The sequence below is a fragment of the Oncorhynchus gorbuscha genome, linkage group LG01, assembly GCF_021184085.1.
Source record: "Oncorhynchus gorbuscha isolate QuinsamMale2020 ecotype Even-year linkage group LG01, OgorEven_v1.0, whole genome shotgun sequence".
Lineage (NCBI taxonomy): Eukaryota > Metazoa > Chordata > Actinopteri > Salmoniformes > Salmonidae > Oncorhynchus > Oncorhynchus gorbuscha.
The window spans coordinates 22,400,535-22,424,463 of NC_060173.1; the positions used below are offsets into that span (position 1 = coordinate 22,400,535).

Here is a 23,929-nt window from a genome sequence, read left to right on the forward strand (position 1 = left end):
GTGTGTGTGTGTGTGTGTGTGTGTGTGTGTGTGTGTGTGTGTGTGTGTGTGTGTGTGTGTGTGTGTGTGTGTGTGTGTGTGTGTGTGTGTGTGTGTGTGTTTGTGGAAGAAACTGCAGTCATATTACCTGACTTAAATGGTCATGTACATTGACAGCTCCTTATCCTCCGTTGAAGAAACAAGACATTTTTGATGCCTGGGAAATGTATCAGGGTTTCAATGCGTCATTACCTGTATGTACTGTATGTGTGCTGGAAAAACGAGTATGTTTGGGCAGGTGACAGTAAGAACAAAATATGGACAGAGACACTATCATATCATCATAATCTGCAAAATGTGTATAGGTCTGTCTCAACTTTCCCACTGTGATCAGAATGAGCATTAGGGAGAGGAGACAAGTTGTGAGACGAGTGACATAACATATAAAGCTGTCTGTTGACAGTGCTTTCCACACCAGGGTTGGGTATGAGTCACTTTCTGGTTACTTAACATTGTAATGTGTCCTCTCTTTGCTTTATCAAACAAATGGGTTCCCAAATGGGTAAACCTTGGCTGGTGAGAGGCAGGGTCATGTACATTAGGCACCAAACAGAAGAAACCGGACTGAAACAGGCTGGGACTACCTGGACTTGTTCAACAAGAAACACCTATTTTCTTTTTACTAATGAATACAACCTAGCATAGGGCTAAAGGCTAACTCGCTGAGTCATAGACACAACACTGTCTGGGTTCTCACACTGCAGCTCCTCTAACCTTCTCTGTCATGTTGTGTACATGTACTACACATACACATCCAATTATGGGATGGCCACAACATTCTACCCAGCTTAAATAAAAAAGCAAACTAAACACATCAAAGACTGTGACCGAGTTGACCACATGCTCGACTCCGATATTGGTCTGTCATTTATTAAGAAGAAAAAAAGAAAAGAAGAATCAGAAATGAGGAAGGGATTCGGTCAGAGTGCAGCTGCTTTCATTTCCCTCTGAGACTAACTGCATATGCATTGGGGTGTCTGCTGCCTGAGGGTGTGTGTGTGTGTGTGTGTGTGTGTGTGTGTGTGTGTGTGTGTGTGTGTGTGTGTGTGTGTGTGTGTGTGTGTGTGTGTGTGTGTGTGTGTGTGTGTGTGTGTGTGTGTGTGTGTGTTGTATATACAGTGCTCTGAACCTGAGCCATATCATCCAGGCAGTTAAAGATGTACTTCCGGGCCTCCTTGGACTTGATCACCGTCTCTCCCTCGTGGTCCTCTGGTGTCTGTGGAGAGAAGACAAGAAGCAGATGTTCCATTCAGTTCTCATCAGAGTTCCTCTAGTCTCTGAAAATATTTACATTTTCCTCATTACAGATTCATGTTAACCAGCAGCAGGACTGAGCAAGCTAGCAGGACTGAGCTAGCTAGCAGGACTGAGCAAGCTAGCAGGACTGAGCAAGCTAGCTAGCAGGACTATGCAAGATATCAGGACTGAGCTAGCTAGCAAAAATGAGAAAGTTGGCAGCACTGAGCAAGCTGGCAGGACTGAGCAAGCTAACAGGACTGAGCTAGCAGGAATGAGCAAGTTAGCAGCACTGAGCTAGCTAGCAGGACTGAGCTAGCAGGAATGAGCAGGTTAGCAGCACTGAGCTAGCTAGGAGGAATAAGAATGCCCTTTTAGCAACCCTGGGGTAACACACAAACACTAATCAAACAGCCATGTCTGGGGAGCAGGGCTGGTGTGGTGGAATACATACATATCTGTGCTCACACACACACAAATGTGCGCATGGACACACACACACAGGCAGGGACACACATATACGCATGGAAACACACAAATACACATACACACCCACAATAATCTTACAGACCTATTAGCAGAGGAACACTCTCTGACAAAACAATGTAGTATTACAGTATCACAATGTTCACGGTTTCTGTCAAATGGAAAAACACAGCAAGCCAAGATCGAAGTGAAGCTTAGCAATCACTCTGACAACCCTATCCCTGTGTCTGACTCAGTGAAGGGGAAAAGGTTGTTGGTTGCTAGCTATTCGATTTTCCACATGCCAACAACCATGGAAAAAGATGCAGTTGCAGCCGTGTTATTATATACATAGTAATAACTTGTCTGGGACAGGCTCTTGTATAACTTGAGAGCACATACGCACACACACACACACAGGCAAACACACACACTTTAAAACAGACAGGTTGTTATCATCCAAACTTACTGAAAGGTCAACATTAGTATGCAAGGAGCACGCTATATTATTGGATGTCAATGTAGTATTGTTGCGCGTCATTTTGTACGGATAAGAACTAAGGCATGTGTCCTAAATGGTACTCTATTCTAGGGCTTCACAAATAATGACATTTTAATTGAAATTGCAATATTGGCATGTGCAATATCCACATCGCAAGAGAGTGCACTTTTTTTACGCCATGAATGTAACATTCAAATGTAATAAGGGTCCCCTGGGAAACTCTGACTAAGACTTTGGTTTCTGCCACGTCACAACAACTTCTACTGTACCTGGGAAACTCTGACCAACACTTTGGTTTCTACCCCATCACAACAACTTCTACTGTACCTGGGAAACTCTGACCAACACTTTGGTTTCTGCCACGTCACAACAACTTCTACTGTACCTGGGAAACTCTGACCAACACTTTGGTTTCTACCCCGTCACAACAACTTCTACTGTACCTGGGAAACTCTGACCAACACTTTGGTTTCTGCCACGTCACAACAACTTCTACTGTACCTGGGAAACTCTGACCAACACTTTGGTTTCTGCCATGTCACAACAACTTCTACTGTACCTGGGAAACTCTGACCAACACTTTGGTTTCTACCCCGTCACAACAACTTCTACTGTACCTGGAAAACTCTGACTAAGACTTTGGTTTCTGCCCCGTCACAACAACTTCTACTGTACCTGGGAAACTCTGACCAACACTTTGGTTTCTACCCCGTCACAACAACTTCTACTGTACCTGGCTTTTCAATAGTTGTCATGCCATACAACACCAACTATAGAATCTCAACACACGTTTTGCAATATTTGGTAAAAAAACGTAATTAGATTATTTGCCAACGTCGTGCACCCTACCCTATTCCCTATATAGTGCACTACCTTAGAACAGGGTCAAAAATAGTGCACTTTATAGGCACTACGGTGCCATTTAAGACACACTTGTGTTGAGACCTGACCAATCTTGGAAGAGAACATCACTAAGTGCAGTGGAGCAGTGAATATAGCTGTATCCAGCTAAGATATTAGTATTGTGGAGTCAGGACGTGCAACACAAAACTATGTCTGCAGATACGCCACATGACTGTCACGTTCTGACCTTTATTTCCTGTGTTTTGTATTTAGTTAGTATGGTCAGGGCATGAGTTGGGTGGGCAGTCTATGTTTGTTTTTCTATGATTTGGGTATTTCTATGTTTCGGCTTAGTATGGTTCTCAATCAGAGGCAGGTGTCATTAGTTGTCTCTGATTGAGAATCATACTTAGGTAGCCTGGGTTTCACTGTGTGTTTGTGGGTGATTGTTCCTGTCTCTGTCTCTGCACCAGATAGGACTGTTTTGAGTTTTCACATTTCTTGTTTTTTGTAGTCAGTTGTTCATGTGTACCTTAACGTATTAAAAAGAACCATGGACAATTACCACACCGCGTATTGGTCCTCTGATCCGTTTCGCCTCTCCTCTTCGGAAGAAGAGGAGGAAATTCATTACAGAATCACCCACCAAGGGCCGAGCGGCGTGGTAAAAAACAGCAGCGACGACAGCAGCAGCAACAACAGCGGCCAGCATCACAGGAGGAATGGACATGGGAGGATGTATTGGACGGCAAGGGTTGCTACACCTGGGAGGAGATCCTGGCGGGAAAGGATCGCCTTCCATGGGAACAGGTGGAGGCAGCTAGGAGAGCAGAGGCAGCCGGAGAGAGGAGCCGGCGATGTGAGGAGGCAGTGCGACATGTACGAGAGGCAGCCCCCAATTTTTTTTTGGGGGGCAGACGAGGTGTGGTACTAAGCCAGGTAGCAGACCTGAGCTCACTCCTCGTGCTTATTATAAGCAGCGCATTACTGGTCAGGCACCGTGTTATGCGGTTAAGCGCACGGTGTCGCCAGTGCGTGTCCATAGCCCGGTGCGCTATAGGGCAGCCCCCCGAAAGTGCCATGCGAGTGTGGGCATTGAGCCAGGGCGTATGGTGCCTGCTCAGCGGGTCTGGTTGCCGGTACGCAGTTTTGGTCCAGGTTATCCTGCGCCGGCTCTGCGTGCTGTGTCTCCGGGGCGCTGGGAGGGTGCAGTGCGTCTTCTGCCTGCGCTCCGCTCGTGCCGGGCAAATGTGGGAGTGGAGCCTAAGGGAGAGGTGCGTGTAGTAAGCACTAGATCTCCCATGCTTACCCACAGCCCGGTTCAACCTGTGCCTGCACTCTGGAGGGTCCGGGCTAGAGTAGTTGTCCAGCCTGGGGAAGTGGTACCAAGGTTGTGCACCAGAGCTCCAGTGCTCCCCCACAGCCCGGTCCTTCAGGCTCCTCCTAACACCAAGCCTCCTGAAGGTCTCCCCAGCCTGTTGGTTCCTCTGGCAGCTCCACGCACCAGGCTGTCTCTCTGTCTCCTCCCTGCAGGTGGCCCCGCCTGTCCGGCGCCGCTGCCGGAGCGTCCTGCCTGTCCGGCGCCGCTGCCGGAGTGTCCCGCCTGTCCGGCGCCGCTGCCGCCAGTCCCCCTCTGCCCAGAGGCGCCAGTCCCCCTCTGCCCAGAGGCGCCAGTCCCCCTCTGCCCAGAGGCGCCAGTCCCCCTCTGCCCAGAGGCGCCAGTCCCCCTCTGCCCAGAGGCGCCAGTCCCCCTCTGCCCAGAGTCGCCAGTCCCTCTCTGCCCAGAGCTGCCCCTCTGTCTAGTGGGGTCATTGATAAGGGTGGCCATGGTGAGAAAGCCACGGAGGCGGACAATAAGGCGGACTAAGACAATTGTGAAGTGGGGTCCGCGTCCCGCGCCAGAACCGCCACCGCGGACAGACGCCCACCCAGACCCTCCCCTATAGGTCAAGGTTTTGCGGCCGGAGTCCGCACCTTTGGGGGGGGGGGGTACTGTCACGTTCTGACCTTTATTTCCTGTGTTTTGTATTTAGTTAGAATGGTCAGGGCGTGAGTTGGGTGGGCAGTCTATGTTTGTTTTTCTATGATTTGGGTATTTCTATGTTTCGGCCTAGTATGGTTCTCAATCAGAGGCAGGTGTCATTAGTTGTCTCTGATTGAGAATCATACTTAGGTAGCCTGGGTTTCACTGTGTGTTTGTGGGTGATTGTTCCTTTCTCTGTCTCTGCACCAGATAGGACTGTTTTGAGTTTTCACATTTCTTGTTTTTTGTAGTCAGTTGTTCATGTGTACCTTAACGTATTAAAAAGAACCATGGACAATTACCACGCCGCGTATTGGTCCTCTGATCCGTTTCGCCTCTCCTCTTCGGAGGAAGAGGAGGAAATTCATTACTATGACACAATACATTTTACCCAGTTAATGAGGAAAAAACAGGACAGCTCCACTGAGTCCCTGCATAGAGGTGTGTGCGTGCGCGTGCAAGTGTGTGCGAGTGTGTGTGTGTGTGTGTGTGTGTGTGTGTGTGTGTGTGTGTGTGTGTGTGTGTGTGTGTGTGTGTGTGTGTGTGTGTGTGTGTGTGTGTGTGTGTGTGTGTGTGCGTGCGTGTGTGTGTGTACGTGTGAAGAGACACCCCCCGAGCTGGATTCGTCAGACCCAGTTCCAGTTACCAAATCCTCTCACACAAATCCATGTAGCTGTCATTAGGATTTCACTTTGTTTAGAGCCAGCGTTGAGTCTCACTGTGAATGCCTCACAATGAGCTTCTATATTTGTACAGTATTGACTCCCCTGGAACAACGCTCTGTGAAACCTAACTGCCCTTTTGATATTTATGGAAAGTTTTGGTGCAACAAAAGGGCAATCATAATTAGTATTTTTCTGTGTGTGTGTGCTACAGTCCTACCTTCAGCCTCCATAGGGGGTAGTTGGTGGAGTCTGTGTCTCTATTGAAGAATCTGGTAGTCTTAGTCCCTGCACTCAGGAGGTACTCCGCAGGCAGCCCCTGTGTCTGAGATATGTATCGGATCTACAGGAGGACAAATATCAAATAACACATCAACTATGCATTCAGAGTTTCACACAATCATCCAAACATAATTAAAATTAAGACATGCAAAATAAGGCACAATTAATTGGATATTGTTTTGCCCTTTTGAGGTAAATTGATTTAACTGAAAATCTTAGTGAGTTATAAAATCATTGCTGGGGGAAATCATTGGGGGTAATTATGCTATAATAATCATAACTCCCCAATATGTTCACTGCAGAGGGAATATGCCCAGACCCATACTGATGCAGTATCATCCATTATTAATCAAATGACAGTGTGTCACAAGGTTGTGTTGTACATTAGATGTGACACATTTTCACAGCAGGGTCAACCTGGTGAGGTCATGTGGTCAGGAAAAACTCTGCCCTAACTGTGATTTATTACTGGCCATGAGTTTTCACCGACCAGAAGACCTATCCAAGAAAAACACCTGGAGAGATCTGATGTCAGGCAGTATCAGATGCTGCCTGGGTTCCTGTGTGTACTGTGTAGGGTTGGTCCTGTTATGTGAGTGATAGGAATGAGGCCTGTGTGTGAGTGCGTGTGTGTGCATGCATGCGTCTCTGTTTGTGTCTGTGTGGTGTCTCGTCTCCTCCGACAGACAGGCAGCTCCTGATCCCTCTGCAACCTCTCTGTTTATCCCAGCAGATGCCACTGAGCCACTCGCCCCAATTAGCAGCGCTCTGGTGCTCTAGAGCAACACATCTCTCTGTTCCGCTCATCTCTCTCTCTTTCTGTTCCTCTCTTCTCTCTCTTTCTGTTCCTCTCTTCTCTCTCTTTCTGTTCCTCCTCTTCTCTCTCTATCTCTCTCTTTCTCTTTAACAAACTCACATTAGGCTCTATGGGAAAGCCTTGCGCGAGTGTTGCTCCATCTCTCGGAGCAAATCAAGCTGTTTTCTTTCACCCGTTCACCCATTGTCTTGCCAGTTCTAAACTTTGTGAGGCATGTCACTTCGTGTCACAGCCAACCACTAAGCATGCACTGTTTTCTGAACCACAACTTGATGGATCCATAAAGAATTACTGTGGGAATAAATATAACTGAATTATAAAAATATTAGAATAAAGTAGGCTAACGCAATTGAAGGCATGTATCAAAATTTTTCATACTGAAACTCCCAAAGTAATTCCAATCTTTGTAACACTGTACATTTGAAGCAATAGCCTACCCGCGTGTGGTCAACTACATTATAACTTCAGCACCGTTTTGAATGGGACAGCACCATCGCACTGCTTTCAGACAATCGATTGGTTAGACTGGGGAAATGTTAGCTACGTTGAAGTGAGTGCTGCTCATGATCATCTTGTCTGGTTGACTCATTTATTACAAGATTTAGCCAGCATGTTATGGAGTTTAATTAACAAGTGGATTATCTACATTTTATTAGTGTTATAATGTTTCTTAGGACCTGTCTAAACAAATGAATATTGGATTTCTTTTTGATAGTGTATATTCAATGGATTTATTCAAATAAATGCCTACCCACATCGGCACACCTCTACATCACCAGTGTGCCGGCATGCGGGAGATATAAAAGGCATATGCAGGCAATGTGGTAAAAATGGGACTGTTTTTAAGGGGATCATATAAACATTTCCCAATTCTTTCTACAGGCAAAATACTGTAAATCCTATGTGAAAGCAGTAATAACTCTTAGTACGCCACTGTTGCAAAATGCACACCTTGATTGATTGCATTTCCTGTTTATTGTAGCATTCAGAAACAACGTCTTTTAGCTCTTGTCTTGGATGCTTTCTCTCATTTAGGCATCACTCCTTATCTCCCCTATGGGCAGACCCTCAGACCTACCTGGTCGTACTCGGAGGCCCCTGGGTAAAGGGGCCAGCCTAGGAAGAGCTCAGCGATGACACAGCCCAGGGACCACATGTCGATGGCCTCACAGAAGGGCAGGCCCAGGATGATCTCCGGAGCTCTGAGGAGAGAGAGAGGGAGGGAGAGAGACAGCATGGTTAAATACAGGCCAGAGTATTTCTGTAAGGTAAGCAATGGTACAAGAAGGAGAACCTGTATGAGTTATGGAACTGACCGGACATTGTATCTAACCTGGAAAAGACCATGACAGAGATTCCAACAATTGCAGACAAAACGACCTGTGCACTGCGATTTACTTTTCTGCTTGAGCTAACTTTGCGTTTACAGCGAACATGATCTCCGTAAATGTCGGGGAAATAGCTTTTAAAAGTCTATTGCTGTGTGCAGGTTGTTAATCTGCATTGGATTAAATCCCGGCCCATGTCATAACACAATGTGTTGATGTAACACTAATTTTAATGAAAGATCTCATCTGGGAGAAGCAAACAAATGAGTGACATTACTTTGCTTCAGTGTTAGGAGCAGCAGCTAACCCTCCCAAGACCTCAGCAAACTGGGCCTCTATTCAAAACATTCCCAAAACACACTTAATTAAATTACATTGCCAGCAGCAGTCTTAACGTCCCGCCCAAGATAAACTAATCAATCAGGCTGTCATTCCCTGATATGTTATCTTACACTGATCTCAGACAAGTTCTCAGGCCTTTAATGCAAACACCTCACTTGTTTAGAGAAGCTTTGAGAAAAGTTGAAGGACTTTGTTTTCTTTGATTCTCCTTCATATGGAACTGGCAGTCACGTTGTTGATCTTAGTGCTGACCGTGGGGGGGGCGGAGCTAATTGATTGATAGCCGTGCAAGAGCAAATCGGGATGCCCAAACATTGTGGAGTCTGGGTTCTGGGATAGAATATGGGAGAGAGGAGAGTGGGAGGGTAATCTAGGGAAGAATATGGGGCTTGGTGACAGTGGCCCTATGTGGAATCAATTATTCTGCCATGAAAAATAAAATGAATATATATATCCACAGAGCCAGAGCAACCATCGTCCGACTCCGGGGCCGTTTCAAAGGCCAGTTAAAAACCCCAGCGCTTGGTTACCAGGTTCCTAGACTTCTGGGCCTTTACAAAACACAGGGGCCAAGTGGCCACTTCCCGACTGCCACTGATAAATAACTGGGTCTGAGTGAGCACTGAACAGGAAAAAAATCACTGTCTCGGTTATACGAATGCCATGACTGACAAACGATTTAGAAAATGATCCCTTTTACTGTGGACTCACCATGAGCTCTGTTACACTAGACCAGATACATTATAATGCAGTCCCCTGAGCTGAAGTCTCTGATGAGCATTTCAATTACTATGCAGACTGCCTCGGTCCCCAATGAGGGAAACTCATTGTGACAGACACAAACACACACGCATGTGCATACATGTACACGCACGCGCGCACAAACATAAATACACACACACTAGAGACACACTACTTCATCATAAAACATTATCAGCGATACATTTTAATGGCGTGACAATAATTTTTTGATCTTTAGGCTGATCATTGCCGAGTTCCCAGCATTCCGTGCCTGTTGTGGTCATGACAACGGGGTGAGAGGAGAGGAACGGAAGAGCACGGGCTCCAAGGCAGCCTGGGAGAGAGACAGAGAAGTAACTCCTTGCTGGGAGCCTGCTGGACAGGCCCAGACAACACATAATGTGGATAAGAGCAGGGCTCTATGGGACTGGGGGAGGGGAGTGGCAGTGGAGGGAATATGATCACACTTGCAACATGGGACTCAGACTTCTCTCTTCTCGGATCTTCCTCACTATTTGTGAAAGAGATGTCAGGTTTAACATTGTGAGAAACAGGTGGGACCAAGCTTTATCACGGTGGCAGACACAGGTATATCTAGCTAACAAAAGAGAGAGACAAGACAGTACAAATGAGATATAGAAAAAGAGAGAGAAAGACAGACAGAGAGAGAGAGAGAGAGAGAGAGAGAGAGAGAGAGAGAGAGAGAGAGAGAGAGAGAGAGAGAGAGAGAGAGAGAGAGCAGTAGCCTCTCCAATGAACCTAACAAGGAGAGGGCTCAGTAAATGAAAGGGTGGTTATTGGGGTCTTGGGGCAGCGGTGGAACACACAACAACAACACACCCCGACAACACACCAAGACAACACCCCAAGACAACACACCACGACAACACACCAAGACAACACACCAAGAAAACACAACAACACACCCCGACAACACACCACGACAACACACCAAGAAAACACACCACGACAACACACCAAGAAAACACACCAAGAAAACACACCACGACAACACACCAAGACAACACACCAAGAAAACACAACAACACACCCCGACAACACACCACGACAACACACCAAGACAACACACCACGACAACACACCAAGAAAACACACCACGACAACACACCAAGAAAACACCCCAAGAAAACACAACAACACACCAAGAAACCACATGACAACACACCATGACAACACACCAAGAAAACACAACATAACAACACACCACGACAACACACCAAGAAAACATAACAACACCAAGAAAACACATGACAACATACCAAGACAACACACCAAGACAACACAACACACCAAGACAACACACCAAGACAACACAAGACAACACACTACGACAACACACCAAGAAAACACAACACAACAGCACACCAAGAAAACACACCAAGACAACACACCACGACAACATACCAAGACAACACACCAAGACAACACACCCCGACAACACACCAAGACAACACACCAAGACAACACATCACAACAACACACCAAGAAAACACATGACAACATACCAAGACAACACACCAAGACAACACAACACACCAAGACAACACACCAAGAAAACACACCACGACAACACACCAAGAAAACACAACACAACAATACACCAAGAAAACACACCAAGACAACACACCACGACAACACACCAAGACAACACACCAAGTCAACACACCAAGATAATACATCACAACAACACACCGAGACAACACCCCCAAACGAGTCTGAAGGAGAGTTATATTACACACTCAACACACAATGAGCTGGTCCATCTATTGTGGGTTGCCAGAGCAGATAGCACTGGGCAGGACACTGTGTGCTGAGGGGAGTAAGGGAGGGAACCTGAGCTATGGGCCAGGGTCAGTCAGCACAATACTCCCTCTTCAAACTGCATGGGCTTTCACTTTAGAGAGGTATGAGGTTAGGAGCTTTACAATGAGGGATACAGAGGCTCATACACACGCACAAACACACCCAGGCACACACACACACACACACACACACACACACACACACACACACACACACACACACACACACACACACACACACACACACACACACACACACACACACACACACACACACACACACACACACACACATTCCTTGTTTCTTGTTTCTACACACACACACACACACACACACACACACACACACACACACACACACACACACACACACACACACACACACACACACACACACACACACACACACACACACACACACACACACACACACACAGTAACCAGACAAAATAGATGCTATGGTTCTGGCTGACACAAGATCGGCAAATAGCGAAGCTTATGGAAAACAACTTTGTAACTTTCCGTTGCTGAAGATAAACTGTTATTGCATACACACACACTAATGTGACACCTTTCCCCTAACTGTGTACAGTTTCCGGTTTCCCCAGAGACTTAGGGCTGTTTGCTCTCTGATTAGCACACACACACACACACGCACACACGCCCTCTATTTGCATAAGTATACGGTATCAGACACCTCTGGCCCCCAGTGCTCACAACACTCAGGTCACAGACCCTTCTACTCCTACAAGGTCCTTCCTTGAGGTTACAGCAGCACAGCTCCCCTCCCATGCATTATCAATCTCCCTGGAATATTAGCGTCCGCTTAGCATGAAATTAATATGATACAACAACCAATCATGGGGAAATGGTCTGCGCCTGGCCTCAATGTTCTTTTCCATGGTTGACTGTGTGCCACGTTTGATGTCATGGAACTGTGGGTTTTTATAGCAGTCAGCTTTGGACCATCCTATTTAAATTAGAGAGCAATTAGTCCTGCATCTTTGGCTGTGTGTGTGTGTGTGTATGCGTCTATCTGTGTGTGTGTGTGTGTGTGTGTGTGTGTGTGTGTGTGTGTGTGTGTGTGTGTGTGTGTGTGTGTGTGTGTGTGTGTGTGTGTGTGTGTGTGTGTGTGTGTGTGTGTGTGTGTGTGTGTGTGTGTGTGTATCTGTGTGTGTGTGTGTGTGTGTGTGTGGGGGTGTATGTGTGTGTGTGTGTGTATCTGTGTGTGTGTGTGTGTGTGGTGTGTGTGTGTGTGTGTGTCTATCTGTGCGTGTGTGTGGGGGGGGTGGGGGGTTATGTGTGTATGTGTCTATCTGTGTGGGTGTGTGTGGGTGGGGGGGTTTATGTGTGTATGCGTCTATCTGTGTGTGTGTGTGTGTGTGTGTGTGTGTGTGTGTGTGTGTGTGTGTGTGTGTGTGTGTGTGTGTGTGTGTGTGTGTGTGTGTGTGTGTGTGTGTGTGTGTGTGTGTGTGTGTGTGTGTGTGTGTGTGTGTGTGTCATGTTCTGGTCCATAAGAGCTGATAATGGTATGCTTGGATCAGTTTCCGGCAGCACCTCCACGATCCAGGCCCTTTTCAATGATTCCACTGCCCTGGTATCACTGAGGTCCAGCTGCACTCCATCCCTCCCTTCTAATCCAAAACAACGATCACGTTCATGAAATCAAACCAGTAATGTAAATCTCCTCACTGCTTCCGTGGCATGCAAAACACAGCAGCTGCTGCTGATGCAGGCCCTGGTAAACACACATCTGTGCAGCTCACACACCTCTCCTCTTCTCTCTCTTTCCTTCCTTCCTTCACTACTATCCTCCCTTTCTTCCTTCACTCCTTCCTTCCTTCACTCCTCTCTTCCTTCACTCTCCTTAAGGACACAGAAGCAGGATTCTGTCTCCTTTAGCACATAGATAGTGTAAAGGTATGCGCCCTACAGCTAGGGTTACAGCAGTGCTCCATAAGAGGTCATAGATAGTAGTGGTCAATACAGGAGATGGAATAAATGTTGTGGGTAAAACAGTCAAATGGAAAATGCCAGGCAGTCTAGTGTTAACTGCTTACTACATCCTGGTGCTTTATGAGCAGAGCTGCTCTGCATGCAAACCTCAGCTACGTACACACTACACACACACACACACACACACACACACACACACACACACACACACACACACACACACACACACACACACACACACACACACACACACACACACACACACACACACACACACACACACACACACACACACACACACACACACACACACACACACACACACACACAGCCACTCAGATTGTGAAGTTTGCACTAGAGGGTGGTGTCACTTTGCAGTGCAAGGCCAATACAAAGATGTCATAAAGTATGTCTTTATCAGAGTAGGCCCATTAGATCCAGCATTTGTGAACACATAGCCATTCTCTTCTGGAAGTTCCGTTGACACCACATGTGCAGCATGTGCACTCCATAAGCAGTGGCACAGAAACCTCACCACCAATGTAACAGCTCTAAACTATACCTCATCTAACACATAGACAGCAGCGAACAAGCTGGACCGGACCAGAACACTCTGAGGAGGTGGAGTCATGCATGTGGCAGGCAAACTGGTACAATCCTTGCTACAGTACTGTATGTGGGGAGATGGGCGCTGTGACATCCTCCCAGCTGGCCTCTCATTGATGAGGCCGATCCCCTGGGAGCTACAGTGATGGCACAACCCCACCACAATAAATGAATGGAGTCTTTCTTCTGCCCGCCTAAACTAGGGCAGGCAGACCAGGCGGGTGGGTGGACAGGCGGCCATCTCCTCTCCTCCTGGCACCTCCACCCATACCCACGCACTGCACTGCAGCTGCTATTCCCGGCTCTGACATCATGGGCAGTGGGCACGTCAGGATGCATCCATCATCCTGACCTTCCCTCAGCTCGGCTTCACTTCAGTCTCCTGGCAGTCTGGCACATCACTGGTCTGGACCCCTGCATTTACATTTGATTGTAATGAGGTTGAACGATAGACATAATTTACTTTAAATGACATCATTGCTTGGCATTGCAGCATTCACACTGGACGTTGTTTCTATTGCAATGAGTCTGAACTATAGACCTCATATTTATTATACAGTATAGGTTACTGCATTCATATATGACATCATTGGTGTGAACTGCCATTGCAGGTGGTTTATATTTCTGATGAGTTTGAACTTTTCATCACAACTCTTGGTACAACAATAACTGCTCTTGTACAATGAAGTCAAACTCACTACACTCGACAACTGCAACTTATTTACTGTTACGTTAACTAGGATGGTTGGGTTCATTTGAAGAGCTCTCTGCTTCCTGACGTGATGAACGAAGTATAGTATTATAATATTATGTATGCCCGTTTTTGGTGGCAACCTCTTGACATAACTCTTTGAAGGCCTTGTACCGAGTGACTGAGGGACAGAGGGAGAGTCCAGGGGAGAATCTAAATGGCACTTCCTTGATTCCTCATGTCCTCTCTCCTCACCTACTTCTAAAACACATTGGATAGGTTTTGAGAAGGAGGTGAAGAGAGAGGACGTGAGGAATCAAGGAAATGCAATTGGGATTCTCCCCAGCACTATCCTCCACTTGTGGCCCCTCCTCTGGCCCCAAAGTTAGTGGTTTCCTCTGTCAGAGAGGCTGAGACAATGAAACATGCGTACACACACACACGCACACACGCACACGCGCACACGCACACACGCACGCACGCACGCACGCACGCACACACACACACACACACACACACACACACACACACACACACACACACACACACACACACACACACACACACACACACACACACACACACTAAAAAGAACCAGCCCTGCCCAGCCATCACGTGAGGGAGCGATGGGGCAGAGTGAATGCTAAATGCCTATTGAGGGCTGCATGATAAAAGGCTGTTTTTGGTCCTCCACGAGCCCGAGTCAAGGATTTTAGCTAGTTGTGTAAGTCGGGACATAAAAACTTTTAAACAGACCTTGAGAAGTAGTATTTTCATTCAGGGTCCAGTTAACATTCCTTGTGCTCAAGGTGTTGTAAAGAAGGGATCCCTCTCTCTATTCAAAAGGCAGAGCTAAGTTCTGATGGTGCTGTAACTGTTTCAATTGTTAATTCATCAGCATAGCTACAGTGGGTCCTCTTTTAAAAGTTGCGTCATACTGCGGCACACCTTCCATGCTGCTGCAGCATTCTGTGGCACGTCATTTAATTGTCAGACATTTCTTCTGTTACTGCAAGTTATTGCTAGTTTGACCACCAGAGGGAATCTTTGAGAAACATTTGATTGTATTCCGTATTGGCATTACCAGATAATTGAAAACCTTTTTTGTAATAGCATAGTATATGGGATTGATTTTAAGAAATTTGGCATAATTAATTTGATTAATATTATGGTGTTTCTAATCAGAGAAAAACAAAAAACATAACCCTGAGGGTTTCCATTGGGACGGAATGGAAAAGATGGCGCTGTACAACGTGACGGTCGGGAGTAGGCTACAGGATTGGAGGATTCTAAATTGTTTGCCTTCATTAGACAACTTTGTTACAATATTTCTGTAAATCAGTGATATTTAGTCCCATTGTAATTCATTATGCATCCATAACTAAATCAACATCTGCATTTTGAAAGAGGCGTTTTTATAATGATTTTATTATCGAAATGTGTTTATTTGTTTATTAGGCTAATGTGCAGTCTACAATACATACTGTAGTAAACATGGGAAAGTGCCTAATTCCTTATAAAGGGAGAGCAGGCCATGTCTGTACTTCAGAATGCAGGGCATGCGGGACACCTGTGTTATTTATAGTTATTAGTATAGTTATTCTACAATGTAGAAAATAGCAAAAATATAGAAAAATCCTGGAATGAGTAGGTGTGTCCAAAATTTTTGACTGGCACTTGCTGGAATGGAAAATATGGCGCTGTACAATGTGACGGTCAGCAGTACAGTACTGGGCTATTTAGCTAAAGAATCCCTGCAGGGCACGAGGAAAGAGTAGGCTGTCCATGTAAATAAGAATTTGTTCTTAACTGACATGCCTAGTTAAATAAAGGTTACACTAAGAGCATAACATTTCTGCGCCCTAATTTTCTAATTCTTGTATAACCGATACCCAAATGGAGATTAGGTGAAAATAAAAATCTAATTGATTTATCAAGACCAGTCCCAATGCTTGCCTCAGAGCAGCGCAAAACGGTGCTAAAATAGTTGTAGGCTTTTGCTTCTAACTTTTCTTTAAATAAATAAGACCTACACCATTTTTAACAGGACATTACTCAACTGGCTGGGGTCTTGACAATGTTTAGGGTCTTCCTATGACACTGCCTGGTGTAGAGGTCCTGGATGGCAGGCAGCTTAGCCCCAATGATGTACTGGGCTGTACGCACTACCCTCTGTAGTTCCTTGCAGTCGGAGGCCGAGCAATTACTGTACCAGGCAGTGATGCAACCGGGTGAGGATGCTCTCAATGTTGCAGCTGGAGAACCTTTTGAGGATCTGAGGAACCATGCCAAATCTTTTTAGTTTCCTGAGGGGGAATAGGCTTTCTCATGCCCTCTTCATGACTGTCTTGGTGTGTTTGGACCATTCTAGTTTGTTGGTGATGTGGACACCAAGGAACTTGAAGCTCTCAACCTGCTCCATTACAGTCCTGTCAATGAGAGTGGGGCATGCTCTGTCCTCCTTTTCCTGGAGCCCACAATCATCTCCTTAGTCTTGGTTACGTTGAGGGATAGGTTGTTATTCTGGCACCACCGGGCCAGGTCTCTGACCTCCTCCCTAAAAGCTGTCTCGTCATTGTCGGTGATCAGGCCTACCACTGTTGTGTCATCTGCGAACTTAATGATGGTGTTGGAGTGTGTGGTGCATGGTGTTCGTGCCTGGCCATGGGTGAACAGGGAGTACAGGAGGGGACTGAGCACGCACCCCTGAGGGGCTCCAGTGTTGAGGATCAGCGTGGGGGATGTGTTGCTACCTACACCCACCACCTGGGGGCAGCCCGTCAGGAAGTTCAGGATCCAGTTGCAGAGGGGGGTGTTTAGTCCCAGGATACTCAGCTTGGTGATGAGCTTTGAGGTTACTATGGTGTTGAACACCGAGCTGTAGTCAATGAATAGCATTCTCACATAGGTGTTCCTTTTGTCCAGGTGGGAAAGGGCAGTATGGAGTTCAATAGATATTACATCATCTGTGGATCTGTTTGGGCGGAATGCAAATTGGAGTGTGTCTAGTGTTTCTGGGATATGATGTGAGCCATTAACAGCCTTTCAAAGTACTTAATGGCTACGGACTTGAGTGCTATGGGTCTGTAGTCATTTAGGCAGGTTGCCTTTGTGTTCTTAGGCACAGGAACTATGGTGGTCTGCTTGAAACATGCTGGTAATACAGCCTCAATCAGGGACATGTTGAAAATGATAGTGAAGACACCTGCCAGTTTGTCAGCAAATGCCCGGAGCACATGTCCTGGTAATCCGTCTGGCCCCGCAGCCTTGTTGAGCTGTTTAAAGGTCTTACTCACGTCGACTACGGAGAGCATGATCACACAGTTGTCCAGAACAGCTGATAGTCTCATGCATGCCTCAGTTTTGCTTGCCACGAAGGGAGCATGAAAGTGATTTAGCTCGTCTGGTAGGCTCGTGTCACTGGGCATCTCGCGGCTGTGCTTCCCTTTGTAGTCTGTATTAGTTTGCAAGACCTGCCACATGAGACGACCGTTGGAGCTGGTGTAGTACAATTCAATCTCAGCCCTGTATTGATGCTTTGCCTGTTTGATGGTTTGTCGGAGGGCATAGCAGGATTTTTTTATAAGCTTCCGGGTTAGAGTCCTGCACCTTGAAAGCGGCAGCTCTACCCTTTAGCTCAGTGCGAATGTTGCCTGTAATCCATGGCTTCTGGTTGGGGTATGTACAGTCACTGTGGGGTCGACGTCCTCAATGCCCTTATTGATAAAGCCAGTGACTGATGTGGTGTAGTTCTCAATGACACAGGAAGAATCCCGGAACATGTTCTAGACTGTGATAGCAAAACAGTCCTGTAGTTTGGCATCTGCTTCATCTGACCACTTTTTTATAGACCGAGTCACTGGTGCTTCCTGCTCTAATTTTTTCTTGTAAGCAGGAATCAGGAGGATAGAATTGTGGTTGAATTTACCAAATGGAAGGCGAGGGAGAGCTTTGCATGCATCTCTGTGTGTGGCGTACAGGGGATCTATATTTTTTTCCCTAAGGTTGCAAATTTAACATGTTGATAGAAGTTAGGTAGAACTGATTTAAGTTTCCCTGCATTAAAGTCTCCGGCCACTCAGAGCGCCTCCTCTGGGTGACTGAGTCTTAGTGCCAGCATCTGTCTGTGGTGGTAAATAAACAGCCACGATAAGTATAGCTGAAAACACTCTATGCAAATAGTGTGGACTGCATTTTATCACAAGATACTCTACTTCGGGCGAGAAAAATCTAGAGACTTCCTTAGATTTCGTGCACCAGCTGATGTTTACAAATATGCACTGACCGCCCCCCCCTCGTCATACCAGAGTGTGCTGTTCTATCTTGCCGGTGCAGCGTATATCCCTCTAGCTGAATATCCATGTCATCATTGAGACACAATTCCATGAAACATAAGATATTACAGTTTTTGATGTCCCGTTGGTAGGATATTCGTGATCGTACCTCATCTAATTTGTTGTCCAAACGCATAGCGTAAAACAATTGCCTGTCCTTGGTTGAAACATTCACTACAGAGTTTCAACCTGTCTCTAGAAGCAACGTCAGCACATGAACTGTTCCTTCGGGAGCTTCATGAAATGGGTTTCCATGGCCGAGCTGAGTCGGCTGGAGGGGTGTAAAGCTTGCCGCCATTAGACTACAAAGCAATGGAAAATCATTCTCTGGAGTTATGAATCATGCCTCACCAGCTGGCAGAGAGAATCTGGGTTTGGCGGATGCCAGGAGAACACTACCTGTGCTAACGGTAAAGTTTGGCGGTCTGGGCTGCTTTTCATGGTTCAGGCCTCTTAGTAAATCTTTCTTCTTTTTATTATTTTTATGTTAAATTTTACCCCCCTTTTCTCCCCAATTTCGTGGTATGCAATTGTTAGTAGTTACTATCTTTTCTCATCGCTACAACTCCCGTACGGACTCTGGAGAGACGAAGGTCGAAAGCCATGCGTCCTCCGAAACACAACCCCACCAAGCCGCACTGCTTCTTAATACAGTGCGCATCCAATCCGGAAGCCAGCCGCACCAATGTGTCGGAGGAAACACCGTGCACCTGGCGACCTGGTTAGCGGTCACTTGGCCCGCCACAGGAGTCGCTAGTGCGCGATGAGACAAGGATATCCCTACCGGCCAAGCCCTCCCTAAATCGGAGGACGCTTGGCCAATTTTGCGTATCCCCATGGACCTCCCGGTTGCGGCCGGCTGCGACCGAGCCTGGGCTCGAACCCAGAGTCTCTGGTGGCACAGCTGGCACAGCTAGCACTGGTTCAGACCATTCATGAGGTCTCTAACACACAGATACTGGTTCAGACCATTCATAAGGTCTCTAACACACAGATACTGGTTCAGACCATTCAGATCTTTCAGGAAGTTCATTGTCATAGTAACAATTGCAAATAATACTTAAATGTACATGTAGGCGTAATGAAAAATAGTAACATGTATTTAAATGTAGCAATTAAACAACAAACGCAGAGCTTGCACATATTTTACATCATGTTATTGCCTCGTTGCTAAAGTGGTTTGCAAGTGATTTCTATTTTTCTATTGGTTGTCTATTCCTTTGGGTCTTACTTTCCACTGTGCTCATCTCTGTATGTCCTGTGCAACTATTTGCAATGCATCAGTGCAACAATGTTATCATAACCAGCCAAAAGTGATCAATCACACCAATGCACTTTCTCTCCTCAACTTCCCCCAAAATGCATTTTCTATGCTGTAGGCCTGTTTGACATTCAGCAATTAGTAAAAGCAAACCTGCTTCTTTCCCCTGAAAAAAGGCTATTAGACCTAGTAGAAAAAAAGTATAATAATAAATGTCCTATAGCTTCCTGGGATTTCACGAGAAGAAGAATGGCCTATTGCGGAGAGGCTTGCATAGCCTATAGCCACGGCTAGTGATGTGTAGCCGAAGTAAGAAGCTAAATATTAGCTAGATATTAGGCCATATTAGCTAGATATGAGGCTAAATATTTACCTGTCAAAGTCCAAGAAAAAAAGTTAACAGATTATGTAATGCCAAATCTGTAGTGTGCTCCTCCAGACTGCACTCTGTGGTCCCTAGGCATGCAAGTTCACTATCGATTAGGCATAGGCCTACATTTTTAGACAAGACAATTATTATACTTGGGCTACAACAACACAGTGCAATGAGGAATGTATTATTGTTATCAAGTGAGTACAGAATTAGTATCCATAGGCTGTAAACTGCAGTGATGTAATGTAGGCTAATTTGAATAACTACTCAAACCTCCTGTTTTGTTTCATGCTGAAATAACTTTATAGGCCTAGAGCCTAGGTCTGGTTATGCAACCATTTGGATCAGTTTGGGTTTATTCTCAACAATTTAGAAGATCCAGGATGTAGCCTATCGGTGTTAAGATAGGCCCACTATAGGAAAATATGGGATTTTCCTTTCCAACAAGTAAGAGCAAACATGCATCTCTACTCCAATAGGGTGTTAGTAGGCAAAAGAGAAAAGGTTGAAAGAAGTGTCTAAAAAGCATTTGTAGTCTGTCTTTTTCTGGGACCACAAGATTTTAGAGGAATTGCTTTGGCAGTCAATAATAATAATATATAATATATGCCATTTAGCAGACGCTTTTATCCAAAGCGACTTACAGTCATGTGTGCATACATTCTACATGGGTGGAGGGACGAAAAGACAAGCGCCAGAGCTACAGAAGGACCACAAGAGGCCAGGTGCAAAATTGCGTAACAGAACAAAGACAGACAGGCTTGAGATGTAGCCTATGTATAAGTAGAAGTGTAATATAATATAATTTTAAAAAAATGTTTAGATAATGAAATCATAGTTAGCTACACTATGTGTGCTCCCGAGGCTGCGCTGAGTGCACTCTCGGTGTGCAGCTGGAAAAGCTACCATATGTTTCACCTTTTTAGGGACAAGAAATGTATCCTTCTTAGGTGACAACAACACAATGTAATAAAGAATGTTATTATTATTTTCAAGTGAGTACAAAACTTTAGTCTAGCCTGTAAACTGCAGTGAATAGTTTGTCATTTGAATAACCGCTCAAAAGCATTGCATTCTGTAGTATTTTGTCTGGATGTTTTGGGTTACCCAAAACCTCCTGACAAAATACAACAGAATGCAATGCAGGGATTTCTAGTGCCGTGCATATGAATTCTGATAATGCGCAAGCGTGGAGGAAGTTGCTTCCATAGTTTCTGCGTTTGGCTTATGTGTTTTAAAACCATTCGAAAATGAGGTGGAAAAGCAGGAAAAGCATATTTGAGTAAAATCACGACATGTTCCACTTCAGGGAAACATTATTAGTAAAGGACTGACACAAACATAAGAGCAACATAAGCCCTCATAGAGCTAGTCAGGCATTAAGGACAGCACACCACTCGTCTTGTACCCAAAGCTTTTTCAGTGCCATTTTAAAAGCCCATACAATATTAACTGGGTTGGAAAAAATTGTGTTTGACCAGATACAATGCTATTTTACAGTAAACAAATTGACAACAAACTTTCAGCATGCTTATAGAGAAGTACATTCAACAAGCACAGCACTTACACAAATGACTGATGATTGGCTAAGAGATATTGATGATAAAAAGGTTGTGGGATCTGTCTTGTTAAACTTCAGTGCAGCCTTTGACATTATCGATCAAAGTCTGCTGCTGGCAAAACGTATGTGTTATGGCTTTACACCACCTGCTATATTGTGGATAAAGAGTTACCTGTCTAAAAGAACACAGATTAACGGAAGCCACTCCAACATAATCCAGGTAGAATCAGGAATTCCCCAAGGCAGCTGTCTAGGCCCACAATTTATTAATAAATTGCCACTGGCTTTGAGGAAAGCCAGAGTGTCTATGTAGGCAGATGACTCGATACTATACGTGTCAATTACTACAGCAACTGAAATGACTGCAACACTTAACAAATATTTGCAGTTAGTTTCAGAGTGGGTGGCAAAGATTTTTTATTTTTTATTTAACCAGGCAAGTCAGTTAAGAACACATTCTTATTTACAATGACAGCCTATGAAACAGTGGGTTAACTGCCTTGTTCAGGGGCAGAAGGACAGATTTTTACCATGTCAGCTCCGCGATTTTATCAAGCAAACTATCAGTTACTGGCCCAAAGCTCTAACCACTAGGCTACCTGCCACCCAAATAAATATTTCTAAAATTAAAAGCATTGTATTTGGGACAAATCATTCACTAAACCCTAAACTTCAACTACATCTGTGGAAATTGAGCAAGTTGAGGGGAGTAAACTGCTTGGAGTAGCCCTGGATTGTAAACTGTCATGGTCAAAACATATTGATACAACAGTAGCTAACATGGGAGATGTATGTCTATGATAAGGTGCTGCTCTACCTTCTTGACAGCACTGTGAACAAGGCAGGTCCTACAGGCCCTAGTTTTGCCGCACCTGGACTACTGTTCAGTCGTGTGGTCAGGTGCCACAAAAAAGGACTTAGGAAAATTGCAATTGGCTCAGAACAGGGAAGCACGGCTGGCCCTTGGATGTACACAGAGAGCTAATGTTGATAATATTCACATCAGTCTCTCCTGGCTCAAAGTGGAGAGATTGACTTCATCACCACTTGTATTTATGACATGTTTAATGCACCGAGCTGTCTGTTTAAACTACGAGCACACATCTTAGACACAAAATGCATTCCCCCCCACAGTCCCCATGTCCAGAACAGACTATGGAAGGGGCACAGCACTAAATAGAGCCATGACTCCATGCAACTCTATTCCACATCAAGTAACTCATGCAAGCAGTAAAATTAGATTTAAAAAACAGATTTTAAAAAAACGTATAGAACAACGGGGACTGGGAAGCAACACAAACATAGGCGCATACACACACGCACACACACGATAGCATACGCACTATACACACACGTACACATGGATTTTGTACTGTATATATGTGGTAGTGGTGGAGTAGGGGCCTGAGGGCACACAGTCTGAATGTATTGTAATGTTTTTAAAATTGTATAAACTGCCTTAATTTTGCTGGACCCCAGGAAAAGTAGCTGCTGCCTTGGCAGGAACTAACGGGGATCCATAATAAACCCCAGGAAGAGTAGCTGCTGCCTTGGCAGGAACTAACAGGGATCCAAAATAAACCCCAGGAAGAGTAGCTGCTGCCTTGGCAGGAACTAACAGGGATCCAAAATAAACCCCAGGAAGAGTAGCTGCTGCCTTGGCAGGAACTAACAGGGATCCAAAATAAACCCCAGGAAGAGTAGCTGCTGCCTTGGCAGGAACTAATGGGGATCCATAATAAACCCCAGGAAGAGTAGCTGCTGCCTTGGCAGGAACTAACAGGGATCCAAAATAAACCCCAGGAAGAGTAGCTGCTGCCTTGGCAGGAACTAACAGGGATCCAAAATAAACCCCAGGAAGAGTAGCTGCTGCCTTGGCAGGAACTAATGGGGATCCATAATAAACCCCAGGAAGAGTAGCTGCTGCCTTGGTAGGAACTAATGGGGATCCATCATAAATACAAACACAATATAACTGGGCTGATTGCCACCCCTGTCACAATACTATACACGGCACGGGGTATCAATCAATATTTGCAAAGAG

The 23,929-nt window shown here is 45.5% G+C and overlaps 1 protein-coding gene across 10 annotated transcripts in view; it reads right to left on the bottom strand.

The window, feature by feature from the left end:
• Positions 1–23,929, bottom strand: part of LOC124034681 (homeodomain-interacting protein kinase 2-like) — a 136,903-nt gene that overhangs the window by 33,990 nt on the left and 78,984 nt on the right. For 7 of the 10 annotated variants that reach the window (XM_046348164.1, XM_046348207.1, XM_046348168.1 and 4 more), the window contains 3 exons: positions 7,948–8,071; positions 5,991–6,113; positions 1,157–1,255 (listed from right to left, as the gene is read on the bottom strand). In XM_046348164.1, the coding sequence (XP_046204120.1) occupies positions 1,157–1,255; positions 5,991–6,113; positions 7,948–8,071 (346 nt within the window). The remainder of the gene's footprint in view (positions 1–1,156; positions 1,256–5,990; positions 6,114–7,947; positions 8,072–23,929) is intronic. The other 3 variants (XM_046348222.1, XM_046348213.1, XM_046348176.1) reach the window with 1 other exon arrangement.